Source organism: Colobus angolensis, unplaced genomic scaffold (genome assembly GCF_000951035.1).
Source record: "Colobus angolensis palliatus isolate OR3802 unplaced genomic scaffold, Cang.pa_1.0 Scaffold226, whole genome shotgun sequence".
Classification (NCBI taxonomy): Eukaryota; Metazoa; Chordata; class Mammalia; order Primates; family Cercopithecidae; genus Colobus; species Colobus angolensis.
In genome coordinates, this window is record NW_012115444.1 from 1,165,173 (window position 1) to 1,184,600 (window position 19,428).

The 19,428-nt window shown below is 35.2% G+C and overlaps 1 protein-coding gene and 1 pseudogene across 1 annotated transcript; one reads left to right on the forward strand and one right to left on the reverse strand.

Moving 5' to 3' along the window:
• Positions 1 to 411: 411 nt before the first annotated feature.
• Positions 412 to 849, reverse strand: LOC105513241 (60S ribosomal protein L26-like). The gene has a single exon (XM_011944091.1). It carries the CDS (start codon positions 847 to 849, stop codon positions 412 to 414), a length of 438 nt encoding a protein of 145 aa, XP_011799481.1.
• Positions 850 to 14,488: 13,639 nt separating this feature from the next.
• LOC105513242 lies at positions 14,489 to 14,942 on the forward strand (annotated as a pseudogene).
• The last annotated feature ends 4,486 nt before the right edge of the window (positions 14,943 to 19,428 follow it).

Sequence of the window (19,428 nt, forward strand, 5' to 3'; positions counted from 1 at the left end):
TTCACAGTAAATCTGAAAATTATGAAGTGTTAGTTCTCCAACTTTTTTTTTCTTTTTTTAAAAAAAGAAAAAAAAGGCTATCCTAGTTTATTTTTTCTTATATATTTTATAATCAGATTTTTAAAAATCACAAAAAACTTGATGGAAGTTTGGATTGCAATTACGTTAATCTATATACTAAATTGAGAATAATTGATATATTAACAGAATTGAATCTTCCAGTGTAACCCACACAGAAATGATGGAAATGTCTTAGAGGTGATGGGAATGTCCCACAATGGCCAATGATGTGGCTGCATTGGAATCAGTTTGGCAGTTCCTCAAAATACTGAACATCATATTACCCAGAAATTTATTTATTGTATTTATTTTTGTTTCAAGTTTTAATCAAAGCTTTTATATAAGATTACTTTATTCCTGCATCTTCTCAATTGTTTCTTCCTTGTATTTACCCTTTTCCTTTCCTACTTGGAGAGATTTGGCTTTCCGTTCAAGGATCTTTTTGCAGTCTTTGTCCAGTTTTAGCCTAGTGAGAACCACCTTGCTGGGGTGAATGCCTATGTGGATAGTTGTGCCATTAGCCTTTTCCTGCTGCACCCGTGCAATGTAGACAACATATTTCTTCCTGTAAACCTGGACTACGTTGACAATTTGCTGACCTTTATAGTGTCCTGGTACAACCTGAAATTCATCATCCTTTTGGATGGGCATGGATGGCACGTTGTACTTGTGTCTCAGCTCTTTGGAAAGAGGCGAAGACACAATCTTCCTGTGAATGTGGGAAGGTGCATTGAAATGCCTTTTGTGATTCTTGCTTCGGTCGGAAGTCACAAAGGGATTAAACTGCATTTTGGCCGCTCCCGCTTCGGCGATGGCCGCAAAAGGGAAGAGCCAGAAATTTATTTTTATGTCTATAATCAAAAGAGATAAAAACATATGTTCACACAAAAATGTATACATGAATGTTCAGAATAGCATCATTTATAACAGCCAAAAAGTGGAAATACACAATGCTTAAAAATAGATCAAAATATAAATAAAATGTGATAGGTACATCTGTAAAACTGAATTGCATTTTTAAATAAAGCATAATATGCTGAAAAATGCTACAGCATGGGTGATCCTTGGAAACGTTATACTAAGTGAAAAAAGCCACTTAAAGGACCATGTTTTATATTCAATGTCCAGGATAGGTAAATCCATAGAGACAGAAGTAGATCCATAGTTTCCTAGGGCAGGGTGGTTAGGAGTAAATGAGGAGTGACTACTAATGAGCATGGGACTTCTTTATGGCATGATGGAAATTTTCTAAAATGGATTGTGGTGACTGTTGTACAACTCTGAGTATACTAAAATCTATTAAATTTTATACTTTACATGAGTGAATTACATCTTAATACATCGGTTTAAAAAGGCCCAGGTGAATGTTTATACAACTTTGTTCTTAGTCACCAAATACTGGAAACAACGCAGATGTCCTTCAGCAGATGAGCAAGTTGGAGTCTATTCACAAAATGGAATACAGGTAGAAATAAAAAGGAACATATCATTGATTGAATCAAGAAAATTGTAACTCAAAATGTATTTTGGTAAATAATAGAAGCCAGACACAAAAATCTATATATTTAAAAATTCCATTTATATGACATTTAGAAAAGTCAAAACTATAAGAACAATACAAAAAATTCAGTGGTTGCCCAGATTGGGAAAGGGAGAGATGTTTTCTACAAAGACATCACACAGATAAATTTTAATGATAATAGAACAGTTGTGCAAACTTCTGTAGTGGTGGATACATGGTTCTATGCATTTGCCAAACTCTGTAGAACTGTATAACATAAAGAGTGAACCCTACTATGTGCGAATTAAAAACAAACAAGCGAGAAAACCAGAAAGTCCGAGAAACTCAAGGTGGAATGTGACTGTGACAAGTTATTCTAGCTATATTGTAAAAGGATGACATAACCACACTGAAGGGGCTGGAAAAAAATAGCTGACCTGAGTCACTTTGGAATACTGTGTTCGACTTGATTCCACACACAAAAAGAATTCTACAAAAACACTGTACTCTGGTTGCTAAATGTATTTCTTACATATTTACAGAATAACAATTCTGGAAATATCTTTCTTGTATACAAGGGTTGAAAGAATAAGTAAATATTTGTAGATAATGAGAATGAGATAATCACTGTCAGAGAAGGAAGCTACAAATAACCACTAAAGTAATAGTAAAATAAACCCTGTGACACTAGACTAGACTAGGAGATAGCTGTGTAAACCTATGATTTTGATTTCCAAAAACAATTTTTTTGGGAAAAAAGCCAGAGCTCCTTGGAGAAATGGCAGGTTTTAGGTAGAGTGGGAAAAGGGAAATATAAGATGAACCTGGGGCATCTTGTAATGTCAGAAAACTAAACAGTCTAAAGAAAGTGCTTCAGAAAATGAAAGAACAGATACATGCTGAAAAAATACACGAACCAGTTAGAAAAAGTTCCTAACAGCTCATGTTAGAAGAATTTGAAAGTGAAATAAATATTATATATTAGATTATGACCATAGACTAAAGTAAATATCTATGATTCTACTGATATAAATGACTGACTGAGTAAAGAAATGTGGATGAATTATTTCTTACAAAATAATTCCAAATTATAAATGGAGAAAAGAACCACAGAAATAGATGCTGCAGGCAAATTAAATTAAAAAATGCAAAAATTAGTGGAAAAAACGTTAAGAAGGAACAAAATATTTTGTTTGTTTTTGTTTTTGTTTTTTTTGAGATGAAGTCTTGCTGTGTCATCCAGGCTTGGGTGCAGTGCCACAATCTTGGCTCACTGCAACCTCCACCTCCCAGGTTCAAATGATTCTCCTGCCTCAGCCCCCTGAGTAGCTGGGACTACAGGTGTGCACCAATATGCCCAGCTAATTTTTGTATTTTTAGTAGAGATGGGGTTTCATTGTGTTAGCTAGTATGGTCTCAATCTCCTGACCTTGTGATCTGCCCACCTAGGTCCACAGATAATTTAGTATTTCTCCCTCTAGCAAGTGGACTTAAATACCCCCTTTCTTGAATGCAAACTGGACTTATTTTTAACATACAGAGAATGGAAAGGGAAAACAGTAACTTTGCAATGGAGAACACCTGGTAGAGGACATGTTATCCAAGTGATTCAAGTTAATGTCACCAGGATTAAATTATGTTGATATTCTGTACCACTGACATAATATGATAAGCAGAGCACTTCACCTTTGTAATTTTTTAAAACTCATAATCTCAGTCTAATCATGATAAAATGTGGGTAAGCCCTAGTCTACAAAATAGCTGACTAGTTCTTTTCAAGTGTTAAGGTTATGGAAGACAAGAAAAGACCAAAAAAAGAAAAAAATTACAGCTAACAGGAGACTAAAGAGACATGAAGTAAAATTGTGCCTACATTTTGAATTACTAAGAAAATTATTTTCAACCAAGAATTTCATATCCAAACTAAACTTTATAAATGTAGGGGAAATAAGATCATTTTTAGACAAGCAAATGCTGAGATTTCATTACCACCAGACTTGCCTTACAAGAGATCCTAAAGGGAACACTAAACGTGGGAAGGAATCACTACAAAAGCATACTTAAGTACACAGACCAGTAGCACTATGAAGCAATCACACAGTCAAGTCTGTATAATAAAGAACTAACAATATAACAGGAACAATCTGCACATATCAATACTAACCTTGAATGTAAATGGACTAATTGTCCCAATTAAAAGGTATAGAGTTTCAATCTGGATAAAGAAGCACGACCCAACAGTATGCTGTCTTCAAGAGACCCATCTCACATGCAATGATACCTATAGGCTCAAAGAAAAGGGATGGAGAAAAATCTACCAAGCAAATGGAAAACAGAAAAAAGCAGGGATTTCTATACTAATTTCAGACAAGCAGACTTTAAACCAACAAAGATCAGAAAAGACAAAGAAGGAAATTACATAATGGTGAAGAGCCCATTTTAACAAGAAGATCTAAATATCCTATACACACACCCAGTACAGGATCACTCAGATTCATAAAGAATTAGGAAGAGACTTGGGTAACCACATAAAAATAGTGGAAAACGTCAACACCCACTGAAAGTGTTAGACAGATCATAGAGGTAGAAAATAATAAAGATGTTCAGAACCTGAGTTTGACATTTGATCAAATGGATCTAATAGATATCTGTAGAGCATGCAACCAAAAGACAACAGTGTATGCATTCTTCTCATCTGGACATGGCACATACTCTAAAATTGACCACACAACAATCAAACATAAAACAATCTTCAGCAAATTCAGAAAACCTGTAATCATACCAAACACAATTGAACATAGCGCACGGAAAATAAAAATCAATACTAAGAAAATTGCTCAAAACCGTATAATGACATGGAAATGAAATAACCTGCTCCTGACTGACTTTTGAATAAATAATGAAACTAAGGTAGAAATCAAAAAATTATTTGAAATTAGTAAGATATCAGAATCTCTGGGATGGGACACAGCTAGGGCAGTATTAAGAGGGAGAATTATAGCAGTAAATGTCCACATCAAAAAATTAGAAAGAGCTCAAAGTAACAACCTATTATCACAACTAGAGGAATGAGAGAAATAAGAACAAATCAATCAGAAAGCTGGTATATGACAAGAGGTAACCAAAATCAGAGAGAAAACTAAAATCAGAGAGAAACTAAAGGAAATTGAGATGGGAAATGATGGGAATGCCCCACAATTGTCAATGATGTGGCCTTGCTGGAATCAGTTTGGCAATTTCTCAAAATATTAAGCATCATATTACCCAGAAATTTATTTTTTATGCCTATAATCAAAAGAAATAAAAACATAGTTCATACAAAAATGTATACACTAATGTTCACAATAACTTTATTTATAATAGCCCAAAAGAGGAAATACACAATGCTTAAAAATGGATCCAAATATACATAAAATGTGATAGATACATCTGTAAAACTGAATGGCATTTTTAAATAAAGCATACTATACTGAAAAATGCTACAGCATTTTTCTGTCTTTATGGTGAAAAACCATACAAAAGATAGGAAGTCAGGAGTTCGTTGTTTGAAAAAAATTAATAAGACAGATAGAGTGTTAGCTAGATTAATAAAGAAAAAGAGAGGAGTCAAATAAACACAATTAGAAATGACAAAGTGGATGTTGCCATTGACCACACAGAAATACAACAAAAAATCCCAGACACTACTACAAATGCCACTATACACACAAGCCAGAAAATCTAGAAGAAGACGACAAGCTTCTGGACACATACAAACTCCAAAGACTGAACTAGGAAGAAACCTGAACAGACTAATAATGAGTTCTGAAATTGAATCAGTAATAAAAAGCCTGCCAACAAAGAAAAGCCCTGGATGAGAGAGATTCACAGCTGAATTCTTCCAGACATACAAAACAGAGCTGGTAGCATTCTACTGAAGCTATTCCAAAGAAATGGAGGAGGAGAGAGAGACTACTCCCTAACTCATTCTATGAAGTCAGCATCACCTCAGTAACAATATCTGGCAGAGACACACCAAAAAAATAGAAAACTCTAGGCCAACACCCTTGTTGAATATAGATGCCAAAATCCTCAACAAAACAGTAGCGAACTGAATTCAGTAGCACATCAAAAACCTAATCCACCGTCATCAAGTAGGCTTTACACTTGGGATGCAAGGTTGGTTCAACATAGGCAAATCAGTAAATGAGATTCATAACATAAACAGAACTAAAAACAAAAGCCACAGTTATCTCAATAAATGAAGACAAAGCTTGTAATAAAATTCAACATCCCTTTATGTCAAAAACCTTCAACAAACTAGGCATTGAAGGAACATTGCTCAAAATTATAAAATCCATCTATGACAAACCACAGCCAACATCGTACTGAAAATATGAAAGCTGGAAGCATTCCCTTTGAAAATCACTACAAGACAAGGATGCTGTCTCTCGCCAGTCCTATTCAACATAATACTGGAAGTCCTGGCCAGAACAATTAGGCAAGAAAAATAAATGAAAGGCATCCAAATAAGAAGAAAAGAAGTCAAACTATTTTTTGTGCAAATGATATGATTATATACCTAGAAAACCCCGTAGTCTGTGCCCAAAAGTGTCTTGATCTGATAAAGAACTTTAGCAAAGTTTTAGCATACAAAACCAATGTACAAAATTTCATAGTATTCCTATACACAAACACATCTGAGAGCCAAATCATGAATAACAATCACATTCACAAGAGGTAAAAAAAGAATAAAATATCTGGGAATACAGCTAACTAAGGAGGTGAAAGACCTCTATTTACTCATCAAATAAATTAGAGGTGACATAAACAAATGGAAAAACATTTCATGTTCTTAGATAGGAAGAATCAATATTGTTAAAGTGGCCATATTGCTCAAAGTAATTCATAGATTTAATGCTATTCCTATCAAACCACCAATGACATTCTTCACAGAATTAAAAAATTTCTAAAATTCATATAAAACCAAGAAATAGCCCAAATAGACAATGCGATCTTAAGCAAAAAGAACAGAGCTGAGGCCATCAGACTACCCAACTTCAAACTATGTACAAGGCCACAGTAACCAGATCAGCATGGTACTGGTAGAAAAACAGACACATAGACCAATGGAACAGAATAGAGAGCCCAGAAATATAGCCAAACACCTACAACCATCTGATCTTTGATGAAGTCTGTAAAAACAAGCAATGGAGACAGGACTCTCTTCGATTCAATAACTGATGCACAAAAACTTGCTAGCCATATGCAGAAGATTAAAACTGGACCTCTTCCTCACCCCACGTATGTAAACCAACTCAAGATGAATTAAAGACTTAAATATAAGACCTAAAACTATAAAACCCCTAGAAGATGACCTAGGAAGTAGCATCCTGGACATAGGATCTGGCAAAGATTTCATGATGAAGATGTCAAAAACAATTGCAACAAAAACAAAAATTGGGACATGTGTGGGAACTCATGCCTATAATCCCAACACTTTGAGAGGTGAAGGTGGATTGCTTGAGCCCTGGAGTTTGGAACCAGCCCAGGCAACATGGTGAAACCTCATGTCTACAGAAAATACACAAATTGATCCAGCATGGTGGTGCATACCTTTAGTCCCAGCTGCTCGGGAGGTAGAGGTGGAAGGATTGATTGAGTCCAGGAGGTCAAGGCTGTAGTGAGCCATGATTGTGTGACTGCACTCCAGCCTGTCTCAAAAAAGAAAAAAAAAAAAAAAAAAGACAAATGAGACCTAATTAAATTAAAGAGCTTCTGCACAGCAAAAGAAGCTATCAACAGACTAAACAGACAATCTACAGAATGAGAGAAAATATATGTAAACTATGCATCTGACAAAGGTATCATGTTCAGAATTATAAGGAACTTAAGTTTACAAGCAAAAAACAAACAAAAAGTGGGCAAATGGCATGAAGGGTTACTTCTCAAAAAAAGACATACACAGCTGGATGTGGTGGCTCACGTCTGTAATCCCAGCACTTTGGGAGGCCGGAACGGGTGGAACACCTGAAGTCAGGAGTTCGAGACCAGCCTGACCAACATGGTGAAACCCCATCTCTACTAAAAGTACCACGAATTAGCCTGTAATCCCAGCTACTCAGGAGGCTGAGACAGGAGAATTGCTTGAACCAGGGAGGTGAAGGTTTCAGTGAGTTGAGATTGCACCATTGCACTCTAGTCTGGGCAAAAAGAGTAAAACTCCATCTCAAAAAAAAAAGACATATACTTTGCCAACAAGTATATGAAAAAAAGCTCAACATCACTAGTCATTAGAGAAATGGAAATCAAAACCACAGGGGGGTACCATCTCATACCAGTTAAATGGTTATTATTAAAAAGTCCAGAAATAACAGATGTTGGCAAAGTTGTGGCGAAAAGGGAACACTTACACACTGCTGTTAGGAATGTAAATTAGTTCAGCTACTGTAGAAAGCAGTTTTGCAATTTCTCAAATAACTTAAAACGGAATTATCATTCAGTCGAACAATCCCCATTGTTGGGTATATACCCAAAGGAATATAAATCGTTCTACCATAAAGATACATGCACCATTCATCACAGCACCATTCACAATAGCAAAGACATAGAATCAATCAATGATAGACTGGATACAGAAAATATACCACATATACACCATGGAATACTATGCAGCCATAAAAGAGATTGAGATCATGTCCTTTGCAGCAATATGGATGGAGCTGTAGGCCATTATCCTAGGTAAATTAACAGAGGAAGAAAAAACTAAATATCACATTTTCTCACTTACAAGTGGGAACTGAACATCAAGTACCTATGGATATAAAGAAGGAAACAACAGATGCCAAGACCTACTTGAGGACTGATTGTCGAAAGAAAGTGAGGATCCAAAAACTACCTATCGAGTACTATGCTTATTACCTTGGTGATGAAATAATCTGCACACCAAGCCCAAGGATATGCAGTTTACATATATGACAAACCTGCACATGTAGCCTTAAACCTAAGAAAAAGTTTTTTTTTTTTTTTAAGTCTGAACTAAATACACATAGTATGCTGAACTCATCATAGGACAGAACAAGCATATTATTGGAAAAACTAACAAAATGTAAATAATGCATTTAGTTTTGTTAGCAGTATTTTAGCAATTTAATTTTTAGTGTTGATAATTGTTACATGATAAGTATGTAAGTTTTTACATTGGGTGAAGCTGGGTTAATGGAATATGGAAATTTTCTGAACTGTCTGTGTAACTTTTCTGTAAGTCTAAAATTATTTCAAAATAAAATAACAAAAATAAAGTAAACATAGATTCTAAATATTCTGCTCTTATTCTTTCACGTAAAATAAGGTTCTATGTTTATTATGTGGACATATTACATAATTTATTTCCAAATTAAAATCAACAAAATCAGGAATCAAAGACAATAAATATAATTTCTTCAAAATATATTTTTTTCAATTCTGTCATTTTTCCTCAATATTCTGATATTTTCCCACTGAAGTTTCCATTAATTGTAAATGAAATACATGTTATCAGGTTATTAAAAATAAGGCCTGTGCACACTTTAATTCATAAGCTGAGCATGTATTATCAATCAATATATTTCTAAAATTGATTTCACATGCTGAAGTAACCATTATTTCATAATTGCTTTGATTTAACATGGTTTGGAATAGTAGTCTGCTCATCAGCTGAAAGAATTAGAGGTAAATAAAAAATAAGCATGTACATTAAACACTTTATCTTGTCAAAATATAAATGTACTTTGATTCTGCAAATTTAGGAGTATATTCAAGCCCTCTTCTTTGTGCAGACCTGCATTTAGATACCCACATAATACATATTCATAATAGTCTGTGATCTCTGTTTCAATGTATTCTATATGAGTAATCCACAGATAAGATTGGAATATTCCTTTACATGTCCATACATTTTTCCTACTAGTTGAATCACTCATCCCAAATTTGACAGAAATGTCTTAACAACCCAGGTTCATTTAGTTTTTCAGAGTATTTAACTTATTTTTTCATTGAAGGAACTCTTTTTTTTGCAGTCATATTGTATCTTAACATAATATATAGCTGAGTTATTCAATTGCAGGTAACTGCTGGAAAGACAGGTGACTGTTGGTGAGTACATGAGTCAACATGCAGAACTAGAAGTGCTCACGCTCAAAGGAATGACCTATAAGACAGGGTGCTGTTATGGCCATAACTCAATGTGATTATGTGAGAAAGGAAAAACTTCAGCTAATCCAGTGAACTGTTTAACTAAATATCAGTTAAGGGGCTAGAATGTATATCCTACTGTAAAAACTTTCACATGACACAGATAAAGAGTTCTGCTAGAAACATTGCTTTACTTACGCTATCTGTAGAATTCTCTTCTCACAAGTAACTGTAATCAGTTTGATATGTGTCCTTCTATATTTTTTCAATGAAGATAAGCACACACAAGATACAAATACATTTGTGTATTAATTTTCATACAAATAGAACATAAATTATATACATTATTTTAAACTTTTGAACATTTTAATTGCATTGCTGGGAAGAGGTTTTATTTGTAATTGAATATAAGTCAGTACTAAACATTATCCAATTATTTTTGCAATAAAAATATGGGCAAGAAAGAGGAGGGATAGAACGAGATTGAGAAAAAAGGAAATAGAAAAGGGAAAATGCAGACACTATTGCAAAATAAAATTGCCTGAAATTACTCTATGTCATTGGATAAGTGAGAAAAAAAATCATTTGGAATAAATAGCAAGTTTCTCATTTGGGTAACTGGATAAACAGTTATGTGTGTGTGAGAAAATTGGATGGTTTTGTTGAGGAAAAGAATTTATATTTTCCCCATATTGGATTTTGTATGCTTTTGTCATATGCAAGTGGAGGCAGTTGAGAAATAAGAGAGACATATGGACTATTGTTGTAGCTATAAAATTCAGAAATCCTTTTGTCCACTGCACAATATTTTTGCGAGGGTCTTTGTAAAATGCTTTAAACTTTTGCTACCCAGTGTTGATAGCATTCTTCTGATCAAATTAGCTAATGGTCTTTCTTAAAAGATAAGTAAGTTTAGTTTAACATTATAGTTATAGCAAACAGGTTAAATATCAAGAGTCACGCTTTTGACAGTTCAAAAATTAGGCATGTAATTTTAACATATTTTTACAATTTTACAATATATACTTTCATTGAGATTATTTCACCATGTTATAAATACTTGAAATAATTTGCAGTAAAATATGTTACCTTTGGATAGTGTGGACAAAATCCAGAGCCTCAAATATCAATCAACCTGTCAATGCCCCAGTTTTCTGAATTTTACTATTAACACCAACCTCATTTCAGCAAAACCAAACTATATACACATACACATACATTTGCATGCATGCATGCATACATACATACATGGACACACATACACACATAGTCCTTGATTCTTTTTTATTGTTTCTCTATAGAACTATTTGTTTATTCAAAAACATTTATTGCCATCTACAGGAACTAACATCAACTATATACAGTAATTGCCCTGCAACGATAGTTTAGAATCATCAGTGAAAAGAGCAGAAGTGATTGTTGTGGACCAGGAAATGTATGGAAATTACTCATTCCATTGATTTTCATTTAAGCCTTTGCTTGTCTTAGCAAAAATATTGTTTAATTTATTTCATGTGTGAAGGATCTAATTTAACATCAATATTCTCAGTAAATCTTTGATTCGGATTGGTGTTCTTATATTACAGAAGAGCTTTCTGCAAACCTGAAAACGAAGAAATCCACAGAAAATAATAAACGTACATATTTACTGTGTTATGTGCTTAAAGGTTATTAGGCACTGGACTAAGCATGCAATTTCTCACAACTCTATGGTGTAGGCATCTTTTAATTATCTTAATTGTGATGGAAATTAGGTTCAGAAAGTTAGATAAATTAACTAATGTCACACATATTGTGTAAGTGGTGTGGCTGGGTGATACAACTCTAAGAAGTGCTCTCTTAGTGACTATACATACTGCCTCTGTATGTAAGTTTTGTGGAAGAAAACCTTAAAACCTTTTTATTGCTTTCTATTCAGAGCAATATGGCTCTTTTTTCATGACTACATAAAGGAAGGAGAGAAAAATATGAGTAGAGTCAGTGAGAAATGTACAAACAAATCAAGCTGATTTGTAGGAAAATTCAATTAGGTATATTAATTTAAAATGAAAATTTTGAATTATTTATATTTTTAAAAATAATTGTTCTGTGAGATTAATCCTTCACGGTTTTCAATCTTTTTCCCTCTATCAATTATCAAGATTCACTTAGGTGATGATAAGAAGTGCTGAAGTGGCTGAGATACTAAATCAGCAATGCATCATGTACTGTATGTTTCAAGGTGATGAATTATAGGCTGAGCAATCATGCTGATCACTGGATATCACCACTGATTGGCTAGGGTCGGTCCAAAGTCATCCAGATATCTTTGAACATTAATCAGTGTATATCTCATAGGTTTAGAGATGAAAAGAATGCCACCGATAATGAATAACCATCTTATGTATTGACTATTTAAATTTATCAGTAGAAAAAATAAAATAAAATAAAATGAATATCTGAGAAAATTACTGCAATATACTATTATTGTCTTCTGTTTAGTCCAGAGTTTTATCCCTGAAAAATTTTAAAGACGTATATTACAAGTGAACTGAATATAAATTATATTCTCAAATGTTTAATCCCTAATTTTTCAATTAAAAAAAACAGACATTATTTACACACAGTGAAATGCACAGATTGTAATTAAAATGTTCAAAAAGTTTTAGCATTTATATATATATATATATATATATAAGATATCAGTATAACCACTATCAAAGTCAACATATGGGATATTTCCATTACCCCACAAAATTTCCTGGTGCTTTTTTGTAGTCAATCCACACTTCCTTCCTATTCTTCTCCATCTCCACTACGAACCCTGGTCCCAGGTAACCACTGTTCTAATTTTTTATCAAGTTAGATTAGTAATGCCTGCTGCCATAACTGAATAATTTAATTTTCATTGTTTTGTGTCTGGCATTTTTACCAAGTATGATGTTTTGGAGATTAATCCATGCTTCAAGCCTCAGTAGTTTGTTCTTTTTTATTGTTTAATGTTTTTTCATTCTAATAATATACCACAATTTGTGCTTGATCCTGTCAGTGACCACCTGGATTTTTGTTTAGCTTTACCATGAATACGTCCACTGAGATCTTTCTTGTGAAACTAGTATTGTGTATATAGATTTTTATGTGGAATTACTGGGTCATATGGTTAATGCACATGTAAATTTATAAGAAACTTCAATATAAGATCATTCCGAAAATACTTAATCATCTGATTCTCCAAAGTCTAAATGAAAGAAAAAAATGTTAAAGGCTGCTAGAAAGACAGGTCAGGTCACTGAGAAAAGGAAGCCCATCAAACTAACAGCAAACTCCCAGAAGAAATTCTACAAGCCAGAAGAGATTGGGGGCCAATATTCAACATTTTTAAAGAAAAGAAATTCCAACCCAGAATTTCGTATCCAGCCAAACTAAGCTTCATAAGCAATGGAGATATAAGATCCTTTTTAGATAAGCAAGTGCTGAGGGAATTCATTACCACAAAATGTGCCTTACAAGAGCTCCTGAAGGAAACACTAAGTAGGAAAAGGGAAGATCGCTATAAGGCACGAAAAAAACACACTGAAGTACACAGACCTATGACACTACAAAGCAACCACATAAACAAGTCTGCAAAATAATCAGATAACACCATTAAGAAAGGATAAAATCCACATATGTCAATACTTACCTTAAATGTAAATGGGCTAAGTGCCCCCAATTAAACAGCACAGAATGGCAAGCTGGATAAAGATCAAGACCCGTTGGTATCTTACATGCAATGACACACACAGGCTTAAAATAAGGGAATGGAGAAAACTTTACCAAGCAAATGGAAAATAGGAAAAAATCAGAGGTTACAATTCTAGTTTCAGATGCAACAAACTTTAAGTCAACAAAGATAAGAAAAGACAAAGAAGGACATTACATAATCGTAAAGGGTTCAATTCAACATGAAGATCTAACTATACTGAATATACATGCACCCAACACAGGAGCACCAAGATTCAGGAAGCAAGTTCTTAGAGACATTCAAACAGACTTAGACTCCCACACAAAGATAGTGGGATATTTTAACACTCCATTTACCATATTAGACAGATCATCAAGACAGAAAACCAACAAAGATATTGATTAGCTGAATGCAGCATTTGATCAAATGAACCTGATAGACATCTATAGAACTCTCCACCCAAAATACCAAATTATACTGTCTTCTTCTCAGCACATGCACTTACTCTAAAATTAGTCTCATAATTGGTAGTAAAACACTCCTCTGCAAATGCAAAATATCTGAAACCATAACAAACAATCCCTTGGATCACAGTGCAATGAAATTAGAAATCAAATCTAATAAATTATCTAAAAACCATATAATTACATTAAAATTGAATAACCTGCTCCTGAATGAGTTTTTGGTAAATAATAAAATTAAAGCAGAAGTCAAGAAGTTCTTTGAAACTAATGGCAACAAAGATACAATGTACCAGAATCTCTGGGACACAGCTAAGACAGTGTTAAGAGGGAAATTTATAGCACTAAATGCCCACATTAAAAAGCTAGAAAAATCTCATTAGCAACCTAATATCACAACTGAAAGAATGAGAGAACCAAAAGCAAGCAAACCCCAAAGCTAGCAAAAGATAAGAAATAATCAAGATAAGAGTTGAACTGAAGGAGATAGAGACATGAAAAACCCTTCAAAACATCAACAAATCTGTGAGCTGTTTTCTTATTTTTAAAAAAATTAATAAGAGACTAGTAACACCAGCTAGACTAATAAAAAAGAAAGGAGGAGCAGTCAAGATGTGTGACTTCACTGAGGACCACACTGCAGAGTTCAAGGAGGCTTTCCAGCTGTATGAACAGGTGATGGCAAGATCCTGTACAGCCAGTGTGGGAACATGATGAGGGCCCTGGGCCAGAACTTCACCAACACTGAGGTGCCCAAAGTCCTGGGGAATCCCAAGAGTGGTGAAATGAATGTGAAAGTGCTAAACTTTGAGCACTTTCTGCCCATGCTGCAGATGGTGGTAGCCAAAAACAAGGACCAGGGCATCTATGAGGATTATATCAAAGGACTTTGGTTTTTGACAAGGAAGGAAATGGCACTGTCATGGGTGCTGAAATCTGGCATGTTCTTGTCACACTGGGTGAGAAGATGACAGAGGAAAATGTAGAGATGCTGGTGGCAGGGCATGAGGACAACAATGGTTATATTAACTATGAAGAGCTCATCTGCATGGTGCCAAATGGCTGAGGACCTTCCCAGTCTCCCCAGAGCCCATGCTTTTCCCTGTGTTGGATTTTTTATGTTTCCTGAAGGCTCCCTAGACAATCTTGTCATAGCACATTTCCCATCTTGTCTCTCTTGGATGATGTTTGCCATCAGCATTCACCAAATAAACTTGGTCTCTGTGCCCCCCATCTAAAAAAAAGAAAAGAGAAAAGATTCAAATAAACACAATCGAAAATGACAAGGGGGATATTACCACTGACCTCCCCGCCAGAAATACAAACAGTTATCAGAGAATATTATGAGCACCTCTATGCCCATAAACTAAAAAATCTAGAAAAAATGAAGAAATTCCTGGACATGTACACCCTTCCAAGACAGAATCACGAAGAAATTGAATCCCTAAACAGACCAATACAAGCTCTGAAATTCAGTTAGTAATAAAAAACTTAAGAACTTCCAAAAGCCCAGGACCAGAAGGATTCAAAGCCGAGTTCTACCAGGTGTACAAAGAAAAGCTGATACCACCCCTCCTAGAATTACTTCAAAAACTGAGGAGAAGGAACTTCTCCCTAACTCTTTCTATGAAACCAGCATTATCCTGTTACCAAAACCTAGCAGAGACACAATAAACAAAGAAAACTTCAGGCCAATTTCCTTGATGAACATAAACGCAAAAATCCTCAACAAAATACTGGCAAACGAAATCACATCAAAAACGTATCCACCATGATCAAGTAAGCCTTATCCCTGAGATTCAAGGTTGATTCAACATATACAAATCCATTAATGTGATTCATCAAATAAACAGAACTAAACACAAAAATCATGTGATTATCTCAATAGATGCAGAGAAAGCTTTTGATAACATTCAACAGCCATTCATGCTAAAAACTCTCAAAAAAGCTGGGTATTAAAGGAACATATCTCAAAATATTTAGATTGGTGCAAAAGTAATTGCAGCTTTTGACATTATCTTTAATAGTACCAATCTAATAATAAGAGCTATTTATAACGATGCTACAGACATCATACTAAATGAGAAAAAGTTGGAAGTATTCTTTTTAAAAACTAGCACATGACAAGGATGTCCTCTCTCACCACTTGTATTCAAAATAGTACTGGACGTCCTGGCCAGAATAATCAGGCAAGAGAAAGAAATAAAGGGGATTCAAATAGAAAGAGAGGGAGTCAAACTATCTCTGCTTGCAGAGAACATTGTCTTTGTTTAGAAAGCCCCATAGTCTCAGCTCAAAAGCTTCTTAAGCTGATAAACAACTTCAGCAAAGTCTCAAAATACAAAATCGATGTGCAAAAATCATTAGCATTCCTATAAACCAACAATAGTTAAGCCAACAGCCAAATCAGGAACCCAATCTCATTCACAATTGCCACAAAAAGAATACAATACTAGAAATACAGCTAATTAGGGAGGTGAAAGATCGCTACAAGAAGAACTACAGAACACTACTCAAAGAAATCAGAGATGACACAAACAAAAGGAAAAACACTCCATGCTTGATATGATTTGACTGTGTCCCCAACCAAATCTCATCTTGAATTCCCATGTGTTGTCGGAAGGACTTGGTGGGAGGTAATTTAATCATGGGGGCAAGTCTTTCCCATGCTGTTCTTGTAATAGTGAATAAGTCTCATGAGATCTGATACTTTTAAAAAGAGGCATTCCCCTGCACAGGCTCTCTCATTTTTTGCCTGTCACCATCCACGTTAAGATGTGACTTGCTCCTCCTCGCCTTCTGCCACGATTGTGAGGCTTCCCCAGCCATGTGGAACTGTAAGTCCAATTAAACCTCTTTCTTCTGTAAATTGCTCAGTCTCCAGGGTGTCTTTATCAGCAGTGTGAAAACAGACTAATATAGTACATTGGGACCAACAGAGTAGGGTGCTGCTGAAAAGATAACTGAAAATGTGGGAGCGACTTTGGATCTGGGTAATGGGCAGAGGCTGAAACAGTTTGGAGGACTCAGAAGAAGACAGGAAAATGTGGGGAAGTTTGGAACTTCCTAGAGACTTTTTGAATGGCTTTGACCAAAATGCTGATAATAATAGGGACCATGAAATCTAGACGGAGGTAGTCTCAGATGGAGATGAGGAACTTATTGGGAACTGAAGCAAAGGTGACTCTTGTTATGTTTTAGCAAAGAGGGTGGAGGCATTTTGCCCCTTGTCCGTGCCCTAGAGATTTGTGGAACTTTCCTTCCTTCCTTCCTTCCTTTTTTTTTTTTTTGTGGAGTCTCACTTTTGTCACCCAGGCTGGAGTGCAATGATGCAATCTCGGCTCACTGCAACCTCTGCCTCCTGCGTTCAAGTGATTCTCCTGCCTCAGTTTCCTGAGTAGCTGGGATTACATATGCGTGCCACAGTGCCCAACTAATTTTTGTAGTTTTTGTAGAGACAGGGATTCACCATGTTGGCCAGGCTGGTCTCAAGCTCCTGAACTCAGGTGATCCACCTACCTTGGCCTCCCAAAGTGCTGGGATTACAGGCATGAGCCACTGCACTCGGCCTGTGGAACTTTCAACTTGAGAGAGATGATTTAGGGTATCTAACAGAAGAAATTTCTAAGCACCAAAGCATTCAAGAGGTGACTTGGGTGCTGTTAAAGGCATTCATTTTTGTAAGGTAAACAGAGTATAAAAGTTTGGAAAATTTGCAACCTGACAATACAACAGAAAAGAAAATTCCACTTTCTGAGGAGAAATTCAAGCTGGCTGCAGAAATTTGCATAAGTAAAGAGGAGCCAAATGTTAATCACCAAGACAATGGGGAAATTGTCTCCAGGGCATGAGGTCTTCCCACCAGCCCCTCCCATCACAGACCCAGAGGCCTAGGTGGAAAAAATAGTTTCATGGGCCAGGCCCACTGTCCACGTGCTGTGCACACCCAGGGGACTTGGTGCCCTGCATCCCAGCCACCCCAGACATGGCTCAAAGGGGCCAATGTAGAGCTCCAGACCATGGCTTCAGAGGGTGCAAGCCCCAAGCCTTGGTAGCTTCCATATGGTGTTGAGACTGCAAGTGTACAGAAGTCAAGAATTGGGATTTAGGAACCTTTGCCTAGATTTCAGAAGGTGTATGGAAATGCCTGGATGCCCATACAGAAGTTTGCTGCATGGGAAGGGCCCTCATGGAGAACCTCTCTGCTAGGACAGTGCAGAATGAAAATGTGGGGTAGGAGCCCCCATACGGAGTCCTTACTGGGGCACTGCCTAGTGGAGCTGTGAGAAGAGGGCCACCATCCTAATGACAAAATAATTTGTACAACAAACCCCCATGACACAAGTTTACCTATATAACAAACCTGCATATGTTCCCCTGAAGTTACAGTTAAATTAAAAAATAATAAAAAACTGGTAAACAGTATTCCAAAGTTGTTATATTATTTTACATCCCTGCCAGCAGAGCATGAGAGTCTTGGTTATTCTACAACATAACTGTTGTGGAATATTTAATTTTGTCAGACTTAACAGTTTAGCTATTCTACTGGAAATGTCGTGGTATCTGATTGTGCTTTTACTTTGTATATTTTTATGGCTAATTATGTTGAATATCCTTTTATGTGGTAACTGGCTTTTCATATAGTTTTATTTTGAAATTCTGGGCAAATATTTTGTTCACCTTTAGTAGGCTGTCTTCCCATTATTATGTAGTAGGAGATTTTCATTTATTATGAATAGGTCCTTTATTAATGCGTATATATTTTCTGATCTGTAATTTTTCCAATATGTCTTGCATTGACTTGAAATCTGTTTGCCCACCTCAATCCCCAAATATATCTTTCTTTGTTTAATTCTAGAAGCCTCACAATTTTTCCTTTTATATTTAGGGCCATGATCCATCTCAAGTCATTTTTTGAACACAAGTGAGATAAGAATCAAAGGTTTTCTTTTTTTCTTTTAAATACAGATATCCAACTTTCCAGTATCATTTGTTAAACAGCCTTTCCTTTCCCCATTGAATTGCTTTTGATATCTTAGATCTATTCCTGGGCTCTCTGTTCTATTCCAACATCAAATTGTCTACTCTTGTGCCAACATCCATGGTAAGTTTTGAAATCACATAGGATAAGTACTATGATTTTGTACTCTTTATGAAGCTATTTTGGCTTTTTAAAGTGTTTTATGTTTTTACATGAATTGTCTAAAGACCTTGTCAATTTCTGTGAAAAAGGATACAGAGATTTAATTTATATTTTTCATATTTTAAAATTTTTAAAGATTATTATTAATCTTTCTCAGTTATGTTTTATATTTTTAGGTAGATGTCTAGCATATTTTTCCTCAAATATACTTCATGTATTTAATTAATTTGATGTGATGTAAATGGTATTTTAAAAATTTTATTTTGTAATTATTCCTTGCTAGTTATGGATAAACAAAAGATTGTTTTTTTTTTTTTTTTATTATTCAGCTTCACAATTTTAAACTTATTCTTAGAGTAGACATTTAGATTGTCAAGATTTTCTATGTGTGAAATCATGGAATCTGTAA